General features: G+C 35.3%; 1 protein-coding gene across 1 annotated transcript; it reads left to right on the top strand.

Annotated features, from left to right (window-relative positions):
- Nucleotides 1-5,169: 5,169 nt before the first annotated feature.
- LOC123541264 (arginine-hydroxylase NDUFAF5, mitochondrial-like) lies at nucleotides 5,170-22,052 on the top strand. Its single transcript, XM_045326686.2, has 11 exons — nucleotides 5,170-5,552; nucleotides 7,771-7,811; nucleotides 9,340-9,451; nucleotides 9,990-10,096; nucleotides 10,875-10,914; nucleotides 11,251-11,361; nucleotides 14,440-14,526; nucleotides 15,052-15,112; nucleotides 17,184-17,267; nucleotides 17,498-17,577; nucleotides 19,041-22,052. The coding sequence occupies exons 1-11, from the start codon at nucleotides 5,334-5,336 to the stop codon at nucleotides 19,200-19,202; spliced, it is 1,104 nt and encodes a 367-aa protein (XP_045182621.2). The 5' UTR covers nucleotides 5,170-5,333; the 3' UTR covers nucleotides 19,203-22,052.
- Nucleotides 22,053-23,727: the final 1,675 nt, after the last annotated feature.

The raw sequence follows: 23,727 nt of genomic DNA, 5'->3' as shown, positions 1-23,727 counted from the left end.
TCATTTTACCATTAATTTTAATAAAAGAAACATCAAACTATTGGTAAACAATTATAAAACACAAAATAAAAATGTCAATATCATTTTTTCTAGGGTGCCTCAAGTAAACAGATTTAATGAGACAGAATTCTAACTTCAACATTGAAAAAATAAGGTTGAATCTTGTGTTTCTGTTTTGAATTTTGCTTACTTCATTCAAAAATAACCTTGGAGCAGACGTAAAACCTACCTAAATTTCTTCCACGATATGTAATCTAAAGGGTGAAAGCAAAATAGAGTACTTTTACTGCATGTAACTCAATATTTTTAAAGATGTGTATCTCTACCCCTTCTGTTTAAGTAGTAAATTCACTTTGAACAGCAAGAAATCGCTTATCAATTTTTTTTTCCATTTTTGCACAATAAATCAATTATAAGTCTTGAAAGAAGTAAAAACCTACTAGAAAAAAAGGAAAATGAGGGAAAAAAATTTGGTCCCAGTAGGGCTTGAACCTTCGCCCCCCACCCCCACCCCTGAGAATTGCAGTAAAAGTAGGTTTATGGTAGGACCTATACTGGATTGAGGTCAAAGGGACTGGATTAATGAAACTTGTCCAAATATTTCCACATAATGGTCGAAAACAGATATTATTCTAGGAAATGAAAAATTTAACCATGCTCTAACGAATAATTATGTCATTAAATGCAAAATTTGTTATATTGTCAAATTAGGAATATACCTTCTATTAATTGTTCCAAATGCAAATGAAAATGCTGCTTATATGATGTATTATCCACAAGTAATCAAAACAAAATGTTTCTTATGCTAATTTATGTACGAAATGACTATATTTTGCATCCGCTTACTTACAGACTCTTGTATGTATTCTATGCTGTATGCTGTAATCCTTTTTGAGCAATAAAAAAATAGTTTAATTAACCTGCCAACCTGCTTGCCTGTTATTATTCGGACAAACTTTGGAAAAATCTAGTTCAAAAACAAGAAATATCTTTAAAAATGATAGTCGGCGAATTGTAATAAGGAAAGAAGTTTATGAATTTTTCATCTAACATTCATCTTTCATCTAACATTTTTCAAATTGCAAAACTAAACACCGCACTTTAACAATTTAAATGGTTCTCTTTTAATTTTTCGCAAAGGTTTCGTAGGGTTGCAATTTTGTTTCGTTTATCCTTAGACGAATAATTACAGCAGTAGTTTGATGAAGATTCATGAAGCGGTTCATGAGAAGAGGTCATTAAACGTGTTTATAGTTTTAGCTAAATTGGTCCAATATCCCCATTTGTAACAAAATAGCAGGAGACCTTACGATATTGTTACACATCGAGTTTGATAAAAATCCATTACATTTTAGTGGTTAATGCGAAGAAAGGCATATCTACTTTCAGCTATAGTGGTCCCTAATAGGGCCCAAGTTCCTATATAAATAAATTTGGAAGAGGACCTTATAATGATGCTCCAGACCAAGTATGACAAAGATCCACCAAGCTGTTCATGAGACGCTGTACAAAGGCATTTCTAGTTTTAGCTCTAGCAGCCCCTAAAACGGGTCAAATGTCCCAGCTGAACAAAGTTGGCTGCGGGCCTAATAAAGATGCTACAAATCAAGTTTGATTAGAATACATGAGAAAAAAAATCAATTAAAGCATTTTTTTATTTATTATTTTTATTTATTTCTAAAATAGGCCAACTGATCCCGCTTTAAAAAATGCATATTCGCTATTCATGAATCTTTGGACAATGACGTCACACCTATAAAAAACTGAAGGTCAAACAAAACATACAATTGTAATTATTTCAATATTTCTGTTTCATAAGCAAAGTTTGACCGTAGTCATATCACATAGATAAACTGTATGCAGCGTACCTTCAATTCATATATAATAAATCAGTTAAATAATTTATAACAAATATATCAATTAAAGCAAACAAGTACTCATTTTAATATGCAATCTGAATAAGTCACAAAAGCAAGAAATCTTTTCATATACAGACGACAATTGTAACAAGGAAAATCTTTTAAAAAGCACTTCTCTACATAAAAGACTCTTATCACACCCTTATTCATGTGATACGCAGACCGTATTCAGCTCTTTCTTTAATTTGATATATGTTGGTATTTGAACAGGTTTTTATCATATTTATTAAACTTACTTATCATTTTGAGATATATCAATATTCTTGCTGAATATACTGAGCCAAAGTTAGCTTTAAAACTGTGAACAGCGTCGTTTAGGATAAACGCTTTGTCTACATTTCACTCAGCGTAGCACAATCAACAGAGTGAAAGAAATTGACACTCTCGTCCAATCAGGCAGACTGTTGCATAAATCTTCCATTTTGATAAATTATCTAAAATGCGTTATCAAGTAGTTTGATTTGCAAACTGAAGTCACGTGGCATAGGTAACGAAAACGAATTTAGACGGCGTCGCCGAATAAAGATTAAAGATAGAGTTAAGGGAAAATGAGATTATGCTGAAAGTTATGAGTTATAAATGCTCTTGCCCTCTAAGTCTGGATTACCTGCCCCTTAACTGCTATGCTATACTGTTAGTACACGCTGGGAACCAGGCTATTGCCCTCTGTACTTGTTAGCTCTCGAGCTATTCGAAGAATAAGTCTAGCTATTCTACTCACCCTGGCGTCAGTGTCTGCGTCACACCTAATGGTTAAAGTTTTGCATGCAAGTACATCAGTCAGGGGTGTAACTGTTTTAAGTTATGTAACCTATTTCAGTTACTTTTTCAAGCATTTTATAACCTGTATTAGTTATAAAATATTGTTAACTCGGGTAAGTTATTCAATAAAAGTCTTTTTGCTCTTCTCACAAAGTGACCTTTATAGTGAAATTAGTAGCAAACTGTGGTTAATCAAATTCTCTTTTAGTCTGATCATGACCTGATAAGCATAATGGGATGTTAAGAGTTTTATAGCTTTAAAACTCTTGCGTAAAACTTTATCAGCCTTGCGTAAATTTTTTTACTGCAGAGCTGGAAAGATAAAACATCAAGGATTCAGGTAATAATAGCATTAGTCACATTCAAAATACGGAATTGGCACAGGAGGGCTTTATAATATTTTATGATAACTGAAACAAGTTATGAAAGTATAAGCAATAACTCAAATGGGTTATAAACTGCGATAACTTTAAACAGTTACACCCCTGACTGTACATATAGCTATCATTTAAAGGCATATAGCTTTAAATCTTATTTTTTCTTTTTCAATTACCAACCTCACTGGGTCAAGTTCCATATCTCTGACATGTACTTTGAGCAAATTATGCCCCCTAAAAAATTTTGGACTTAAAAAATCCTTTTTGATGAAGAAATTCCAGTACTCAGAGCAAACATTTACCTAGTGTAATTTTCGGCAGTGTCTCACTGCCTTCTTCAGCACTGACTGACCGGTTATGGTAGGTCACGTGACGTAGGAAGGTCACGTGATCGGAGGAGAGGTCCGTAGACGGGGGGAAGCTCCAGGCCCTCGTCTTGATTGAGCGATGGTCTCCGCTGTTTTATTTCTGTAGCCTCTTTGACTTTGCGTTTGATAAGTCCACTTTCACTTGTCAGAATCTTAGTGTTTTCAGATGTTTTTTGATGGTATGTCCGGTGTTTTGACAATGTTCATGTATGGCAGAATTTGTTCTGGTCACATGCTCTTTATGTCTAGTCTCTAATGTTCTGGCAGTTTCCCCGATGTAATCTTCTTTGCAGTTTTCACATTTCACATGGTATATAATTCCACATTTTTTCAGTTTATCGGTTTGATCTTTCACCCGAGTGACCTGACTCCTTATCGAGTTGTATGGTTTGTGGAATATGTTCACTCCATGGTTCTTAAACACCCTCGCCAGAACTTCCGAAGTTCCACGAATATAGGTCATACCCACGTTTACTCTTCCTACGTCACGTGACCTACCATAACCGGTCAGTCAGTGCTGAAGAAGGCAGTGACACACTGCCGAAAATTACACTAGGTAAATGTTTGCTCTGAGTACTGGAATTTCTTCATCAAAATGTTAAATCCAGAGCATGGGAACAACATAATCAGTTGTAAAAAATCCTGGTTAAAGTTTTACATGCAAGTTACTATCTCCAAAACTAATGCAGATGTTAAATTGAAACTTCACGTGTGTCTTTGGGGTTATAAAACTAGTTGATAGCATCAAGTCCCATAACTTTGATATACATTTTAGCCAAATTATGCCCCCTTTTGGACTTAGAAAATCCTGGTTAAAGTTTTGCGTGCAAGTATTATAATACAGTTATTACTAAAAGGCATATAGATTTGAAATTTCTTTTTTCTTTTTCTAGGTCAATAAGTACCAACCTCACTGAGTCTAGTCCCATAACTCTGACATGTATTTTGGGCAAATTATGCCCCCTTTTGGACTTAGAAAATTCTGGTTAAAGTTACATGCAAGTTACTATCTCCTAAACTAATGCAGATATTAAATTGAAACTTCCCATGTGTCTTTGTGGTTATAAAACTAGTTGATAGCATCAAGTCCCATAAGTCTGACCTGCACTTTGACCAAATTATGCCCCTTTTGGACTTAGAAAATCCTGTATAAAGTTTTGTGTGCAAGTACATACAGCTATTATTAAATAAAGGCATATAGATTTGAAACTTATTTTTTCGTTTACTAGATCAATTACCAACCTCACTTGATCAAGTCCCATAACTTTGACATGTATTTTGGCCAAATTATGACCTCTTTTGCACTTAGTAGATCCTAGTTAAAGTTTTGCGTGCAAGTTACTATCTGCAGAACAAATGCAGATATTGTTGAAACTTCTCTTGTGCCTTCGGGCTTATAAAACTAGTTGAATGCATCAAGTCCCATAACTCTGACATGCATTTTGGTCAAATTATGCCCATTTTTGAACTTAAAACTCTTTCGATATTTTAACATTTTGGGTAATATTTTCCTGCTTCTGGGACAATATTTCGAATAGTCAAGTATTGGCTGTCTTACGGACAGCTCTTGTTTTACCAATATACAGAGTTTTATTGAAATAATTTTTGGCAGTTATATCATTATTCTTTCTGATTGGGTTTCATTAAAATCATTTCTGGAAGTTGAATTACTGGGCTTTCCGATTGTTATTTTTCTTTGTAGTCGGTATCTCTTTTTGGTGTAAAAATATTTCTTTGGGTTATACTGTACTATTGACCAATCAAAAGGCATCAAACTAAAACATGGCTGCGCCCTTGATTTCGAGACTGACTTTTGTTGTTTTTCGTTAAATTGAAGAAAATAAAGTGTTTTGTTGATAAAAATGCATTTTACATTAATTTTGCAACTTTAGGAAATAATCTTAGACATGGCTAGCAGCATGACACCACGATTCGTTGGCTGTGCGAGGATGACAAACGTGTTTGACCGTTTGTCATGTTTGTTGACAATGTCCAGCAGATTGTTCAGTTCTCAGCGTAAAGGTGAAACAGTCATGAATGTGTTTGATCGCAGAAGTAAGAGAATCCAGAGAGATAGAACAACATTAATGAAAGATTACAAAGTGTATGAGTACTTGAAGGAAGAAGTAAGTTACATAATTTTATAGCTCTTGGGTTTAAGCCAGGAAATTTATGAGATTAAGAAACAAGGCAGTGGCTAGAGAACTGGAATCGGTTCCCTAGGCAGCGGACTTATTCGTCAGGAACCGGTTCTCTAACCAAAATATCGTGCATAGGCTAGGGAACCAGAATTTTATTTCTATGCATTTAAATCTGCCGAAATTCACTTTGTTTCTTTTGGTAAGTGTCATGCATGTTATTATCTTAATTCATTTTACCATTTCAGCAAGCCATGTTCTTTCATTTATGTGTGTTTACTGTGTTTTCAAAAGTGTGCGCGCCGCATACCGTGCGCCATATTTGAAAGATAAAATAAACTAGTACGAATGCAGAAATCGTCGGCATTGGAGCAAGCCGAAATAAACTTGAAATTTAAACTTAAAAGGTACCATAAAATAGAAGAAACAAATTAAGTAATTTCTGTTGATTAGTATTGATCACATATCTTTGAACGTGAAATGCCAAGGTGTTACAAACCAGTATTTTAAGTGATCAAAGAATCCGCATGAAGTTTTACTGGCAATTAAATTAGTTTTTACTGTGATAATGATGATGATCTATAAACATGTAATGACGCAAATACTGATCAATATAATTTTATATTTAAACATAGTACATGTTTAAAGCAAATAACATTTAAAAACAGCAAAGTTGATTTTCACGCATTCATTTATACTAGTTTATATCATTCCGCAGATAACGCAGATAAATGCAAGGGCATGGTAAAATTGATTAAAATAATAATATTATGCATGACACTTACCAAGAAACAAAATGGATTTCGACAGCATTGTGCATAGAATTAAAATTCTGGTTCCCTAGCCTATGCACGGTATTTTGATTGGAGTACTGGTTCCGGACGAATAAGTTCGTTGCCTAGGGTACTGATAGCGGTTCTCTAGCCACTGCAAAGAAACAACGCATTGACGACATATTGTCATTGACATCATTTGAATGCAGCAAGTTTTGACTCAATATTTGTTTTGCCTTTTATTCAAATATGGAGAATTTCCGGCACATTCACGATTGTATCTGGGTTCTTTGACAATAAAAGGCGTAATTCTGCGTATTTGAATGCATACTTTTTGGAAAAGACGCCAAAATATTCATAACTGCGATTCCCCGTGATGTGTAAAAATTTTGTCAAATGCGTAGCTTACCGATTACCAAAAGAACTACCTTGTCAGAAGCCATTTTGCCTGTCAATGAATCAAAGGCAGAGTTTGCGATGATCATTGTTTTCCAATAACTGTATGGTCGATTAAGGTAGTATTGTTTTCGTAATAGATTTAATCGCAACAAACATGCCTTTGATTTATGTGCTAAGTGTGTTGACCAATTTTTTTCATAACACAGGCTCACTAAGTCTTTTACTTTTTGCATTTACCATAAATTTAGATAATTAGATTAAATGATGACTAAAAGTACTGTGTTTGCAGGACAGTAACAACTTAATTGTGATGTTATTCGCAGCAGTTCCGGCATTAATAAATGAATGTGACAGTAAATGACTCGCTTTGTTTCCACAATAGATGCAATACAAAACATTTCAAACGCTGACATCATTCGTCATTTACAACTTATAAAATCTGGGGAATAAAAATTATTCAAATCAATGCAAAATTTGGACATTCTGATGTGATTATTTCGCAGTTAAGAACATTAGGAAAACTTGGCGTAAAACGCAGACGTGTTGAACATGTTGAATCTAGTGCAAATATTGAAAGTGAAACTGAAAGTGAATCATGCGTAAAAAAATAAAAAAGGATAAGAACTATATATGATTCCTGTTTCAGTGTCATTTCCATGGCTTGAAAAAGTGACAGAAAATGACAATGTTAAAGCTGTATGTTCTTGGTGCAAACTGTCGATAAGTACAAGTTAAAAACATAGGACTCCAATTTTTCACATTGGGACTTTAACTTTTTCCAGGAAGTGAGTCCAGGACTCCTACTTTGAAAATCCTAGTGGGAACTCCTCCAGGTTTTATGACCAAGAATGACAAGAGTTTTTGAGTGTCATGTATTTTAGGCTAGTAACATTTTGTCTGTTATTTTGTCGTTCTTTTAATGATAAGCTGTGTTTTTATTCATTGGAGTAGCATTTTACATATTTTATTGCCACTATTGTCATAAAACCTGTCAATGCAACATGCTTCATACTGCTTCTGTTTTTTTTCTTCAGTTTGGTTACAGAGTGGCTGATAGAGTTTTAGATGTGAAAAGGTAGGTAGGTTGTGTACGTGTAGTACTATGTAATTTATTATTTTTCTGTTGAAAATCAAAGTTTTGAAATTTGATACCTTAAATTATAGGGTGTTGGAGTGAACTCGTTTCCATATGACATTGTTTCTTGTCAATATACTCTACGTTTTCTGTCAGTATCAAATAGATAACAGAAAAAAGTCTTCTATTTTACAAGAGTTTTACTGTGTGATTGGCATAGTAGACTGCTACATATTTTACATTTTAAGCTCACCAGAGCACAAAGTGCTCAAGGTGAGTTATTGTGACTGGTCATTGTCTAGCGACCATCAACATTTCAACATTTGCCTTGTTAACACTCTAGAGGCTACATTTTTGACCCAATCTTTATGAAACTTGGTTAGAATGATGATCTCTAGGTCTAGATTGAAACTGGTTCATGTGGGGTCAAAAACTAGGTCAGTAGTCCAGATCAAATAAAAATCTTGTTAACACGCTAGAGTCCTCAGTTTAAGTTTGAAACCCATGAACTGGTCAGAATGTTTCTCTTGATGACCTCTAGGTCAAGTTCAAATCTGGGTCCTGTGGGGTCAAAAACTAGGTCACCCGGTCAAATAAAAGGAAAAGCTTGTTAACACTCTAGAGTCCATAATTATAACCCTATCTTCATGAAACATGGTCAGAATGTTTATCTTATCTTGATGATTCCAAGGCCAAGTTCGAAATTGGGTCATGTGGGATCAAAAACTAGGTCAGCAGGTCAGGTCAAAGAAAAATCTTGTTAACACTTCAGAGTCCACCGTTTAAGTTTAAAGCTCATGAGAATTGGTCAGAATGTTTGTCTTGATGACCTCTAGATAAAATTTGAATCTAGATCATGTGGGGTCAAAAACTAGGTCATCTGGACAAATCAAAGGAAAAACTTGTTAATATCTAGAGGTCACAGTTGTGACCCAATCTTTATGAAACTTGGTCAGAATGTTTGTCTTGATAATGTCTAGGTCACTTTAGAAACTGGGTCCTGTGGGTTCAAAAACTAGGTCAGTAGGCCAGATCAAAGGAAAATCTTGTTAACACTCTAGAGTCCATAGTTTAAGTTTGAAACTTATGAGAATTGGTCAGAATGTTTGTCTTGATGACCTCTAGGTCAAGTTTGAATCTGGGTCATGTGGGATCAAAAACTAGGTCACACTTGGTCATATAAAAGGAAAAGCTTGTTAACCCTCTAGAGGCAACATTTGTGACCCAATCTTTATGAAACTTAGACTGTTTGTCTTGATGAGCTCTAGGTCAATTTTGAAACTAGGTCATAAGGGGTCAAAAACTAGGTCAGTAGGCCAGGTCAACTTAGGGGAGCAATATAGGGCCATCATGGCCCTCTTGTTTATTTCTATAATTTATGAATATTGTAACCACTGAATTTACCTTTTATTTACAATTACTAACAAATGAAGTACTTTCTACCTAAAATGTGAGAAATTGACAACTGTCAAAGGATGTCCCTTTAAATGTATATAATGATATTCAATGTTTTGGGGTTTTTTTTCAGAGAGTTTGACATATTGGTAGACCTGGGTTGTGGCAGAGGTTATGCATCCAAACACCTCCTCAAAGATACAGTCAAATCAATATACCAGTGTGAATTATCAGAGAAGATGCTAGTAAAAATATTTATTATTTTGAATCCATTCATAACTTATCTGATATACTAAGGAGAAATAATTTACTGTGGTACCCAGGTAGACATGTCGTCTTTAATTGCGGCAAAGAAATTTTGCTGTGTGACGACTGGCAGAAAACAGTTTGTCTGAAGTCTTCGGTCTTGTGATATATTTATGTTGTTCTGTAAACTACTTGCAGAGAACAAGTTACTACTGGTAAGGGATCCAGGAACATTGATAATGCTAAATTCCTTGTCCATTTTTTTTAATATTAGTGTACTCAGATGGAATAAAATATATCTTAAATGATGTATAAATAATTGTTTGATAGTGTTATTAATTTTTGAACAAAATTTTCAAATTTAAAGAACATAAGCATGTTTCTATAATTGACTTATATATTGAAGTTTTGTGCTTTCTTTTCCCTACAAGCAAGTTTTTCCATTGTAAAAATGAATGGCTAAAGCCTAACCTTTAAGTAAAAAATGGTATTTAATTAACTAATTATATAGTACATTCACTTATTTACATTGAACAGCTTCAGAGTGAAGTGTCACCAGAAGTACCAACACAGAGAATAGTGATGGATGAGGAATTTCTCCCATTCAAAGATGAATCTCTAGACATTGTTATTAGTAGTCTAAGGTAAGGTATTGTTTTGGTTACAAAAGTATTCAATGTAGATTATAATTATATTTGGTGTTCAACTATTTTGTAAAGATGTAAATGGCATTGCGTATGATTGTGTTTGGAGACCATTATCAGACTGCAGACTTGTCATTAATTGATTTCAAAATTGTATACAGAATCAGTCAATCAGGTACTAGTTCAGTGTAGACTTGAGATTTCTAAACTCTTCTTAATAACCTATGACTCTCCCCTCCTTTACTTGTTAGAAGTCTCCCTTTACTTGGACTCAATGCTTTAATGTTTTCTGGTCATTTGGTATCATGGAGTCCAGACAACATTCTCATGATAGAGTTCTGCTTAAACAGTGCGTGCAAGGAGCATGAGTGGTGTTGCATTTTTTTTTATCTTTCTTATAGTCACTCAGACCAAGTCTGTTGTACTTTTTCTTGGTTGTGTCATATGTTACCATAAGATTTTCTTACAGATCTTATTTGCTATAAAGAAATCATTTCATGTATGAAAGCCATCTAGCTAACTTATGTTTACTTTCTTCTCTGTGTCTAGAATTATAATTTCTTAAAATACAGCTGGAATATTTTAACACCATTAACAAAGTTTGAAACTTTTAAAGAAGAATTCTCAAATTTAAAAAGAATTATTCTTTTTTGAAGAATGTCAGATCTGACATTATTTCTTTTGATATAAGTGATGTGTATAATTTATAAATGCTGGTGAATGCATAATGATATAAAATGAATATTGATTAGAAATGTATACTTCTCTATATTTTCAGTTTACACTGGGTAAATGATCTACCTGGATGTTTTAGACAGGTACAGTTCTTCTGTTGCTATTCATGTGAAAGACTAATTGTAGAATATATAGAATTAATTTGAACTCACGCAGCTAAATGGATCCTTCCCTTTAAACTCTTCAGGCTTTAACCAACTCATTTTAAGGATGCTAGCACATTTACTGTTCAATTTAACATGACAAACCAAACTTGGAGAAATAGTCAGGAGACAGCAGAATAACTTCATATTTAGGGGTCATGCTTCCAAAATAGACAAATCTAGTTTTATTTGTAACAAAACATTTTGATACATAAGTAATTGATACTGAATAATAAAGTAAAGTTTTTCTAAGATAATGTAATGTTGTTATTATAGGTACATAATGCATTGAAGAAAGATGGTGTGTTCCTTGGCTGTTTGTTTGGTGGTGATACACTGTATGAATTGAGGGTATCTTTACAACTTGCTGAGCAAGAAAAAGAAGGGGTATGAAGTGTTTACAGTGCATTCTTGCAAACAATTTGCAGTTGTGTTCTTTTTAGCTCACCTGTCACAAAGTGACAAGGTGAGCTTTTGTGATCGCGCGGTGTCCGTCGTCCGTGCGTCCGTAAACTTTTGCTTGTGACCACTCTAGAGGTCACATTTTTCATGGGATCTTTATGAAAGTTGGTCAGAATGTTGGTCTTGATGATATCTAGGTCAAGTTCGAAACTGGGTCACGTGCCATCAAAAACTAGGTCAGTAGGTCTAAAAATAGAAAAACCTTGTGACCTCTCTAGAGGCCATATATTTCAAAAGATCTTCATGAAAATTGGTCAGAATGTTCACCTTGATGATATCTAGGTCAAGTTCGAAACTGGGTCACGTGCCGTCAAAAACTAGGTCAGTAGGTCTAAAAATAGAAAAACCTTGTGACCTTTCTAGAGGCCATATATTTCACAAGATCTTCATGAAAATTGGTCAGAACGTTCACCTTGATGATATCTAGGTCAAGTTCGAAACTGGGTCACGTGCCATCAAAAACTAGGTCAGTAGATCAAATAATAGAAAAACCTTGTGACCTCTCTAAAGGCCATATTTTTCATGGGATCTGTATGAAAGTTGGTCTGAGTGTTCACCTTGATGATATCTAGGTCAGGTTTGAAACTGGGTCACGTGCGGTCAAAAACTAGGTCAGTAGGTCTAAAAATAGAAAAACCTTGTGACCTCTCTAGAGGCCATATATTTCATGAGATCTTCATGAAAATTGGTCAGAACGTTCACCTTGATGATATCTAGGTCAAGTTCGAAACTGGGTCACGTGCCGTCAAAAACTAGGTCAGTAGATCAAATAATAGAAAAACCTTGTGACCTCTCTAAAGGCCATATTTTTCATGGGATCTGTATGAAAGTTGGTCTGAGTGTTCATCTTGATGATATCTAGGTCAGGTTTGAAACTGGGTCACGTGCGGTCAAAAACTAGGTCAGTAGGTCTAAAAATAGAAAAACCTTGTGACCTCTCTAGAGGCCATATATTTCATGAGATCTTCATGAAAATTTGTCAGAATGTTCATCTTGATGATATCTAGGTCAAGTTCGAAACTGGGTCACGTGCCATCAAAAACTAGGTCAGTAGGTCAAATAATAGAAAAACCTTGTGACCTCTCTAGAGGCCATATTTTTCATGGGATCTGTATGAAAGTTGGTCTGAATGTTCATCTTGATGATATCTAGGTCAAGTTCGAAACTGGGTCACGTGCCATCAAAAACTAGGTCAGTAGATCAAATAATAGAAAAACCTTGTGACCTCTCTAAAGGCCATATTTTTCATGGGATCTGTATGAAAGTTGGTCTGAGTGTTCACCTTGATGATATCTAGGTCAGGTTTGAAACTGGGTCACGTGCGGTCAAAAACTAGGTAAGTAGGTCTAAAAATAGAAAAACCTTGTGACCTCTCTAGAGGCCATATATTTCATGAGATCTTCATGAAAATTTGTTAGAATGTTCATCTTGATGATATCTCGGTCAAGTTCGAAACTGGGTCACGTGCCGTCAAAAACTAGGTCAGTAGGTCAGATAATAGAAAAACCTTGTGACCTCTCTAGAGGCCATATTTTTCATGGGATCTGTATGAAAGTTGGTCTGAATGTTCATCTTGATGATATCTAGGTGAAGTTCGAAAGTGGGTCACGTGCCCTCAAAAACTAGGTCAGTAGGTCAAATAATAGAAAAACCTTGTGACCTCTCTAAAGGCCAAATTTTTCATGGGATCTGTATGAAAATTGGTCTGAATGTTCATCTTGATGATATCTAGGTCAAGTTCGAAACAGGGTCATGCGCGGTCAAAAACAAGGTCAGTAGGTCTAAAAATAGAAAAACCTTGTGACCTATCTAGAGGCCATACTTGTGAATGGATCTCCATAAAAATTGGTCAGAATGTTCACCTTGATGATATCTAGGTCAAGTTTGAAACTGGGTCATGTGCCTTAAAAAACTAGGTCAGTAGGTCAAATAATAAAAAAACCTAGTGACCTCTCTAGAGGCCATACTCATCATGGGATCTGTATGAAAGTTGGTCTGATAGTTAATCTTGATGATATCTAGGTCAAGTTTGAAACTGGGTCAACTGCGGTCAAAAACTAGGTCAGTAGGTCTAAAATTATTAAAATCTTTTGACCTCTCTAGAGACCATATTTTTCAATGGATCTTCATGAAAATTGATCTGAATGTTCACCTTGATGATATCTAGATCAGTTTTGAAACTGGATGACGTGCGGTCAAAAACTAGGCCAGTAGGTATAAAAATAGAAAAACCTTGTGACCTCTCTAGAGGCCATATTTTTCATGAGATCTTCATGAAAATTAGTGAGAATGTTCACCTTGATGATATCTAGGTAAAGTTCAAAACAGGGTCACGTACCTTCGAAAACTAGGTCAATAGGTCAAATAATAGAAAAAACCTTGTGACCTCTCTAGAGACCATATTTTTTAATGGATCTTCATGAAAATTGGTCAGAATTTTTATCTTGATAATACCTAGGTCAAGTTCAAAACTAGGTCACTATGTCAAATAATAGAAAAAACGACGTCATACTCAAAACTGGGTCATGTGGGAAGAGGTGAGCGATTCAGGACCATCATGGTCCTCTTGTTTATGTATAGAATTTCTGTTAGTATTAGGTACTGTGAAATCATTTTTATTCGTGTAGGACGAATTTTCGCGTATTTCGCACTAGGACCGATGTGCGAATTTAAGACCGTGCTACTATTATTTTTTAATTATATTTTTTCATTACTAAAATTGAAAATGCGCGAATTAAAGCCAGCGCGAAACAGTCCTTTTTCACGTTTGCGCGAAATTTCATGTCAGCGAATTTAAATGATTTCACAGTACATCTAATTCATAATGTGTTTCATGAATCGTAAAAATAGGACAAAGGATCTTACAGATTTATTGGTAAGAGTGTGATGAGTCTGATTAATTTGTCTTATTCTAAATATTTTGTGCTTGATAGAATTTAATGTTAACAGTTGTTTTACCACATTGTGAATATTTTTGCAGTATTTTTTCTTGGACATTTTCAGGGTTTTGCTGCACATGTCTCACCATTTACGTCTGTACAGGACCTAGGAAATTTACTAAATAGAGCTGGTTTTACAATGTTAACTATCGTAAGTATATTTATAAATTTCAACCAGTTTAAATTCAAATATTTTATCAAGAATGGATTTTTTTTTACAATTTTCCGTTGTTATGCACAGTAGCTGCTTCCTGGATTTCTGACCAGTACTGGATCCTTTGTAGAGGATAATGGAGACCATGGTCTTAATTCGACTCCCACCAGCATTCCAACCCATGGCCTCCGGGTTAGAAGTGAGAAGCTTATAATAAATATATGTTAGCTTAATATTAAGTTACATATTCATTTGAAAAGACCAGTTTCTGAACCGGCAGTCTCCCAGCTTGATGTTTGCATTACAGCCAGCTGCTTAATGCAAATTGAAATTTGAACAAAATGTAAATTTTGGAAGTTAGCTGAAGGTAAGTGACTGTTAAATACTGATGACCAGTAAGGCACGTTCAACTGTAGTTCATAATATGAACCCAGATATTATGTGGCAATTTAACATTGCTGTCATTTGTGCTCTTCACTGGTTTATAATTCTATGTTGTACAATGGCTGTTTTCCTTTCCAGGATATAGATGAAATGGTTATAACTTACCCAACTATACATGAGTTAATGCATGATCTCAAAGGTAAGGATGAAGTTGTTTTAACTTTTATTCAGGTTTCAGAGTGATAATTTAGGATGCCGTCATGTCTATAGTGGTAACATGCTTGACTTTCATTCCAGAAGTTCAGGGTTCAAATTTCAGTCAAGGTATGGAAAATATCAGAGATGCTTTTGAAATTCTCCTACACAGGAGGCCTGTACTGGTTCTTCCCAGGAATGAGAGCTTCATTTGTATTGTCAGCTGTCTGTCAAGCTTGCTAAAGAAGCAGGCTGTCTATTTTAAAACAACTAGGCTAAATTAGATGGACATGCCAGAATCTAAAAGATTTCTGTCTGTTCTTGGGGCTTTCTCTCACTTGGTCCCTCTTGTCAGATTGCTCTGTACTGGTAGAGGATAAATTTGGCTGCCTTTGTCTGTAAAGCGCCTTTTGAAGTGTTTATCATAAAAAAGGGTGTTCGGTAAATCTGGTATAATATAAGAATATGTTGTATGTTAAAAGCTGTGTTTTCATCAATATATACCAGTCAGCATTTCTGTTTAACAACGCCATATAGTTTAAATTGTTTACTTTATGACTGTGTTTGAAAGAATGTTAAGGAAGGGGAAAATAATATTAAGGGAGAACTTGTCTTTACAACTGTCAGGTCGCCAATATTTTTGTTCTTTTTGATATGCCCATCTCTAAAAGAGCAGGGCGTATTATGTGTACACCAGTGGTGGGCAGGCTTTCGGCGTCCAATTTATTTATTTCTTTATTTTGGTTTTACGGCGCACCAACACAGTATAGGTTATATGGCGCCAAACAGGACTACAAATTTTGGTTCTACATCTCATTTACATCGAAATAAAAACATGAGGTATGGAATCAAAATTTGCATACCTGCTGGAATCACAGAGTTACTGCAAAACCAAGTGTTAAGACCCTATTAGTCGCCTCTTACGATCATGCAAGGGTAAGGCAGTGGTTCCAATTCTTTTCATACACAGATTGTCCCAGAACCACATGGGGCTTCGGCATCCAAAGCATGTCCACTCTTTAACTCAGTTTTCATCTGATCTTCACCAAACTTGCTGACAATGTTTGTAGGCATAATATCTGGGCCAAGTTCGATAACCCACCAAATGGCCCCAGGCACTCTTGGATTATGGCCCTTGAATTACTAAAAAAAAACCTGCAAATTTAGCCTTGTCCGCTCTCTTAAGTCGAACAATTTTCATCCGATCTTCACCAAACTTGCTGACAATGTTTGTGGGCATAATATCTGGGCCAAGTTTTATAACCACCCAAATCGCCCCAGGCTCTCTCGGATTATGGCCTTTGATTTTTGTGATAGTCTTGCACTCTTGTTTATATAAGTGGTATGTTCTAATTATGATGAACAAGGTAATTTTTCACAAATTATCTTGTTAGCATAATAAACACGCTGCTGTGCAATATTACCATGCTATAAAATGTCTACATTGGGACATCTACATAGTGGGATTAGTTGCATACCCGTGTGATAAATCATGGTACACATTGGAATAACAAAATGTTTAGAACCACACTTTGCTGCCCTGAGTATAATGAATAAATGTCTGCTTAGCAACTACATGTATTTAAAACTGTTATTTTAACCAGCCAACTTCAGAAATGACCGATTAACTTTAATTTAATTTCTGAATGGCTGCTTTGGACATGCTGGAAATTAGTGATGTGCTCATCATCATGAATAAATGGTCCAAGACGTGAACATTTTTCATTGATGAATTAAAATTTTCTAAAAGATTCCCCCAAATGAAGCTTAATGTAGTAAAATTGCCGCTTTTGACAATTGAATTAAATGTGCATGTATTATGATTTCAAGTTCGGTGGAATTGTGGCAGTCGGCAATTCCTTGGCATAGTGTAACTACCAACATTATTGGAATTATGATATTGCCCCAAATCGCAAAAAATTTCTGTTTTTATCAGTCAAGGACAGACTTGATGCATCTGATGATGTTATGACTCATCAACAATCAGAAATTTATTATGCTAATTAATCAAAATAGAAATGTGGACTGATTCCCAACAATAGAAAGGACCATTACTTTTATATTTTTATTTTTAGGAATGGCAGAAAATAATTGCGCTTGGTCTAGGAAAAGCCATCTACGTAGATCTACTACTGAAAGAGCAGGAGAAATATATAAAGGTACAGTTTTGCTGTAAAATTGTGAAAAATAGGTACATGTGTTAGGACTAGTATTTGTTTGCACCTGGCTAAAATTTCAGCTAGAAATGATAAAAATTCAAGTACTCGGTACTGAAATTAAAGTGTTTTTGTTGTCACTAATTGAGTTGAAGAATTTTTGGCATAATTTCATAGCTATCTTATTTTATTCCTCACAAAGAAAATATGTATATGTTTTTCACTGTTTACAGAAATGTATGGAAATGAACAAGGTGTTCCAGCCACATATCAAGTAATTTATTTCATAGGATGGAGACCCCATCCATCACAGGTAAATACCCTTATGCTGGCAGATCAGTACAACATAGCTTCCTCATTTGAACATAATTGTAATTTTAACCTTTACCCTGCCAAATTTCTAAAATGGACTGGTCCACCATTCAATTTGGGCAGTACTACTTATTATTCAAAGGGGTGTTCATTGAAAATTTACGGACTGATTAGTTAACAGTGTAGACCATAATTAGCCAGCATGGATGTGCAGGCTAATCTTGGACTGCACTGGTCACAAAAGCAGAATCAATTGCCGCCAGCAGGCTGAAGGTTAAAGAGGCAAATCTAGAAAACCAAAATCTATATCATGAAAAAATAAGTATTTTGCTTCAAAAAGATGGAAAAAACAGTCATTTTGGCAGAATGATGATTATACATTTTTCATCACTGTATACTGACTTAAATGTTTCTTGCGCCACAACAACAATGAGTTGTGGATATAGAAATCCTTCCAGAGGTTTAAAGTTTTTCCAAAGTCAAGACTCTATCAAGGATAGATTTTCTTATTGAAGCAACTCTTTTTAGTATTATAGATCTTACCTTTTTGACCATTTTACTCTTACTGTATTATTCAGCTAGAAGGAGCTGCCATAAAGTGATTTCATAGAACAATGATGTTAATGTGTAGATAAAAAGCAAATCTGTCTGACATTGTGTGTAATAGCTTTTGTAAATTTAACATAAGGCATAAATAATGCTTTCAAACTACACCGTCTCAGTGAAGTGAAGAAGTGTGAGGTATGTCATTCTTGCGTGTCTTACAGGAATTTCCCAGCCGGAAATTTTCGTCTTACACCTTGGTGTAAGATGAACGAATGCATAAATTCATATGCTACTTAATAAAATAGTGCTTAGCAGAAGAACATTTGTTTTGCTTCATTTCTTCTATTAATTGAGGAATAAGGCATGCAAGAAAAAGAATCTATCACTAGTTGAAGGTGGGTATGGAAATATCTGGCTCTCGGGTAACTGGTTCGCAGTAACTCGAGTTGCCCTCAATCCAGATACTTCCATCCTCACCTTCAACTAGTGAAAAGTTCTTATGTCACATCGGTATTTTATTTGGAGTATAATTATGAGAAATTGCTTCCTTATTTTGATAATCATGTTAAAGTAATCTACACTACAAAATTGTTATTGTTCATTGGAACTTTATTTTTGGCATTATGGAGTTTTATGATACCATGAAATGAAATTCAAATGTATGTAATAATTTCAAATCAGTCTTTAAATTACTTTAAATTAAAAAATCAACTAATTCATGTCCCAATGAAATATATGTTCTGCCTAAAACTACGAAATCCAATGCTAGCAAACTTAAAATTATTGAACTGTTCATGGAAATTTTTAAAGTTAAATAGTTCCAGTAAATATTTTATAGGTAATACCTCTCTCTTCCAGCAGGCTTTGTTATTTAAACAGATTCAGTATGTGCTCCATGTTCTATCAATTTGTTTTCAGCCTAAACCAGCACAGAGGGGTTCTGGTCAAATCTCTTTGAAGGATCTAGAAAACTTTGAAGAATTAGCTAATAAACTTAGTGAGGACACAGACAAAAATAGCCCAGCATCTTCTAACAGTGATAAAGACTCTAATAACAAAGATGATTCTGGTAAATCTTGATGAAAGATATTTTCCTAAATATACAGTCCGTCAGGAAGTATGTGGATGTGTCACAAATGTCTACAGATGTACAGAGTTGTGTCAAGACTGTACACCAATAAAAAGAGTTACTTCACAAGTGAATGTTAGACATACAGAGTTTTGTGTGGAATATCATACTTTGCTGTGGCAGCAGATTTACTGTGATTGTAGCCATTCTTTGTTCTAGTTTTTGTATTTTGTATAAGTATGTCATTATTTGTCAAGATATTTATGTTCAAGATCATAGTGTAAGTCTTTTGGAAAGTTTGTGTTGTTTGTTGGTGTCTTTTTTAGCTGCTCTGATTTTTGAAAAAATTCTATGAGGTATTGTTGTCACTTGATCACCAGCATTGGCGTTGGTTAAAATTTCTGTTTAGGTCCATCTATTTTCAAAAACTATAAGGGTGCCTCCATGGCTGAGTGGTTAAAGTCGCTGACTTCAAATCACTTGCCCCTCATCGATGTGGGTTTGAACTTCACTCAGGGCGTTGAATTCTTCATGTGAGGAAGCCATCCAGCTGGCTAACGGAAGATCCATGCTTCTGCCAAGATGCCCGCTCGTGATAAAATAATGCAAGGAGGGGCACCTGGGGTCTTTCACCACCATCAAAGCTGGAAAGTTGCTATATGACCTAAATTGTGTCTGTGCGACATAAAACCCAACAAAACAAAACTAACAAAAACTAGAGCTGCTTTTGAGAAAAGCGCATGTCTCCCACAACTGCCTGATCATTTAAATAGTAAGTCAGTCTTTATATACTGTTTACTTAGAGCACATGCACATAAAGGACCCCAAAACTCCTATACTACTAGAGCGCATGCGCATTTTTGGTACCAAAAGAACGCCTATACTACTTGTGAAAGTAGTATAGGGTTCCGTTTTGTGTCAAAAATGTGCAAGAAATCAGAGCGTTTTTTGGTAATTCAGGGGCCATAATTCTGAAGTGCCTGGGCCTATTTGGCTAGTTATCGAACTTGGCTGAGCACTTATTGGCAAACACATTTTGTTCAAGTTTGGTGAAGATCGAATGAGAAATGTTTGACTTAGAGTGCGGACAAGCTTTGTTTCAGACACACACAGCTTTGTTTCAGACACACACACACACACAGACAGACACACAGACAGGAGTAAATCAATATGTCTCCCTCACCACTGTGTTGGGAGACATAACTATAAGAGCTACAGCTTTGAAACTTTGACACTTATTTATCATCTTCAGTTAATTATCTAGGCCAAGAACCATTACCTTGATATGCATTTTGTCATAACTATGGCCCATTTTGTAATTAGGAAGTTTGAGTGTCTTGGTTAAAATTTTTGTTTAGGTCTACTTTTTCCAAAAACACTGTAGGAGCTACAGCTTTGAAACTTTGCACACTTGTTTATCATTATTAGATGCATTTTTAGCTCACCTGTCACATAGTGACAAGGTGAGCTTTTGTGATCACCCTTCATCCGTCGTCAGTCCGTCCATGCGTCAACAATTTCTTGTCTGCACGATAGTGGTTTCATTTATGATTTTATTTTAACCAAACTTGCACACAACTTATATCACCATAAGATCACGGTTCCTTTCTTGAACTGGCCAGATCCCATTATGGGTTCCAGAGTTATGGCCCCTGAAAGGGCCAAAATTAGCTATTTTGACCTTGTCTGCACAATAGCAACTTCATTTATGATTTGAATTTAATCAAACTTGCACAAAACTTGTGTCACCATAAGATCTCAGTTCCTTACTTGAACCGGCCAGATCCCATAATGGGTTCCAGAGTTATGGCCCCTGAAAGCGCCAGAATTAGCTATTTTGACCTTGTCTGCACAATAGCAGCTTCATTTAGGATTTGATTTTAACCAAACTTGCACACAACTTGTGTGACCACAAGATCTTGCTTCCTTTCTTGAACTGGCCAGATTCCATCATAGGTTCCAGAGTTATGGCCCCTTCATTTATGGTTTTATTTGATACAAACTTCCAAAATATCTTCAACAACAATAAATCTTGGATTCCATGACAAATCAGATCCAATCGTAGGTTCCAGAGTTATTTTATATCTCATTACCTCCCCTGATTGTAATCAAAATGGATTTATATCAGTAAGTACTTATAGGACTTATTTGAAATTTCATTACTGTTATTAGTTGGACTGAGACAATCAGGGTAGATAACTATGGACTGATTTTATGTCAAATTACCTCCCTTTATTTCAAATTAAAATTGGTATATCTCGGTAATTAATGAAGATATTGATCTGAAATTTCATTTATGTCAACAGATTTATTTGGCAGATCCTTCTTTTGTTCACTTACAATATTTATTTTTTTTAATTACTTCCCTTTTACGCTACTATGAATGGCTTATTTTTAGTAACTTTTTTATTATTGGCCGTAGGGAAAAACCAAGACCACTTTTCTGTGGTACAACATGGATGGTACCTCCAATTTTTAGGTGTATTTTGACATATCTATACCTTGTAAGAATTTTTTTTTCTTTTTGGTTAAATTTCTTCCCTTTGTTGTTCCTGTCCTTTGGACTTAGATATTTTTTCTGAGGGCCTTCTTGTCCTTAAGTGCAATGATAACAGGGAGAGTGATATAGGGCCATCATGGCCCTCTTGTATTAGAATTATGGCCCTTTTTGTACTTGGGTAATCTGACTTATAACTCTTTCCTTACAACTTGTTCAGCACTTGCAGACGAGCGATGGCACCTGTATGAGGTGCTCTTGTTGGATCTTTTCTATAAAAAACAATTATATTACTTATATTTTGTATCTAATATGGAAATGTTTGTGCTTGTAGTATTGAATTCTAAACAGTTTTTGTTTTTTAGTTGTTGTTTTTTTCTCCAGTTTGTAAAATGTGATATAACAGGGTTATTATAAGTGTGATTCAGTCTGACAAACCATGAGAGATGGAATATGCTTAATTCCATGGTTTAAAAACACAGCTTTTTAATGTTATGTATGGACTTTTGTAGTCTCAGTTGTAAAGGGAGGTAATCAAAAACTGTACATTTAATAACATTTGGTACTTTGTAGATTAGATACAGTAACTATTATTCTATATCTATTTTATTAGCTCACCTGTCACGAAGTGACAAGGTGAGCTGTTGTGACCGCTTGATGTCCGTCTGGCGGCGTGCGTCGTGCGTCGACAATTTGTAAAAAAATCTTCTTCTTGAAAACCACTGGGCAGAATTTCACCAAACTTCACAGGAATGATCCTTGGGTGGCCCCCTTTCAACGTTATTCAAAGAATTAATTTCCATGCAGAACTCTGGTTGCCATGGCAACCGAAAGGAAAAACTTTAAAAATCTTCTCCTCAAAAACCAGAAGCCCTAGAGCTTAGATATTTGGTGTGAAGCATTGCCTAGTGGACCTCTACCAGATTTGTTCAAATCATGACCCCGGGGTCAAAATTGACCCCGCCCCAGGGGTCACTGGATTTTACATAGGAAAATCTTAAAAAATCTTCTTCTCAAAAACCAGAAACCCTAGAGCTTAGGTATTTGATGTGAAGCATTGCCTAGTGGACCTCTACCAAATTTGTTCAAATCATGACCCCGGGGTCAAAATTGACCCCGCCCCAGGGGTCACTTGATTTTACATAGGAAAATCTTCAAAAATTTTCTAAAAATAAACCAGAAGGCCTAGTGCTTAGATATGTCACATGTAGCATTGCCTAGTGGACCTCTACAAAATTTGTTCAAATCATGACCCCCGGGGTCAAAATTGACCCCGTCCCAGGGGTCACTTGATTTTACATAGGAAAATCTTAAAAATCTTCTTCTCAAAAACCAGAAGGCCTAGAGCTTAGATATTTGACATGTAGCATTGCCTAGTGGACCTCTACTAAAGTTGTTCAAATCATGACCCCGGGGTCAAAATTGACCCCGCCCCAGGGGTCACTTGATTTTACATAGGAAAATCTTCAAAAAATTTCTAAAAATAAACCAGAGGGCCTAGAGCTTAGATATTTCACATGTAGCATAGCCCCAGGGGTTACTTTATTTTATGTTACTATAAATAGCTTATTTGATAACTTCTTTATTATTGGCTGTAGGGAAAAACCGAGACCACTTTTCTGTGGTACAACATGGATGGTACCTCCAATTTTTAGGTGTATTTTGACATATCTGTACCTTTACGAAAATTTCAACAATATTTTCTCATGATTCTTTTGATTGATCTTGATTATGATTTTTTGACCTTCCTTTCCTGAAGTGCAATGATAACAGGTGAGTGATATAGGGCCATTATGGCCCTCTTGTTAACCCAATTGTGAACGTTTATTTGCAACACGTGACCGTAAAATATATTACCGTATTGGAAGCATGTGCATACAAAAAAACCTGTATTTTTTCCGTATTTAGACGGTTCAACAGTCCCATGTTAAACATAGTTAACTTACGATAAAGCCCGAAATGCGTGAAAATGTTCTGAATGTAAATTGGGTAAAGTAGGCGCTCTACAGAGTTTGATTATGCATCTTGAAATCAGGAAG

Source organism: Mercenaria mercenaria, chromosome 1 (assembly GCF_021730395.1).
Source record: "Mercenaria mercenaria strain notata chromosome 1, MADL_Memer_1, whole genome shotgun sequence".
NCBI lineage: Eukaryota > Metazoa > Mollusca > Bivalvia > Venerida > Veneridae > Mercenaria > Mercenaria mercenaria.
The sequence above is the reverse complement of the archived record's forward strand: the minus strand, read 5'-3'. Positions and strand labels throughout refer to the sequence as shown.

Excerpts from the sequence above, each read along its gene's own strand:
- LOC123541264 (XM_045326686.2), top strand. The coding sequence starts at position 5,334 with ATGGCTAGCAGCATGACACCACGATTCGTTGGCTGTGCGAGGATGACA. Across the intron at positions 9,452-9,989 it reads AATTATCAGAGAAGATGCTA|CTTCAGAGTGAAGTGTCACC; the intron begins GTAAAAATATTT and ends TACATTGAACAG. Across the intron at positions 17,268-17,497 it reads AGCAGGAGAAATATATAAAG|AAATGTATGGAAATGAACAA; the intron begins GTACAGTTTTGC and ends CACTGTTTACAG.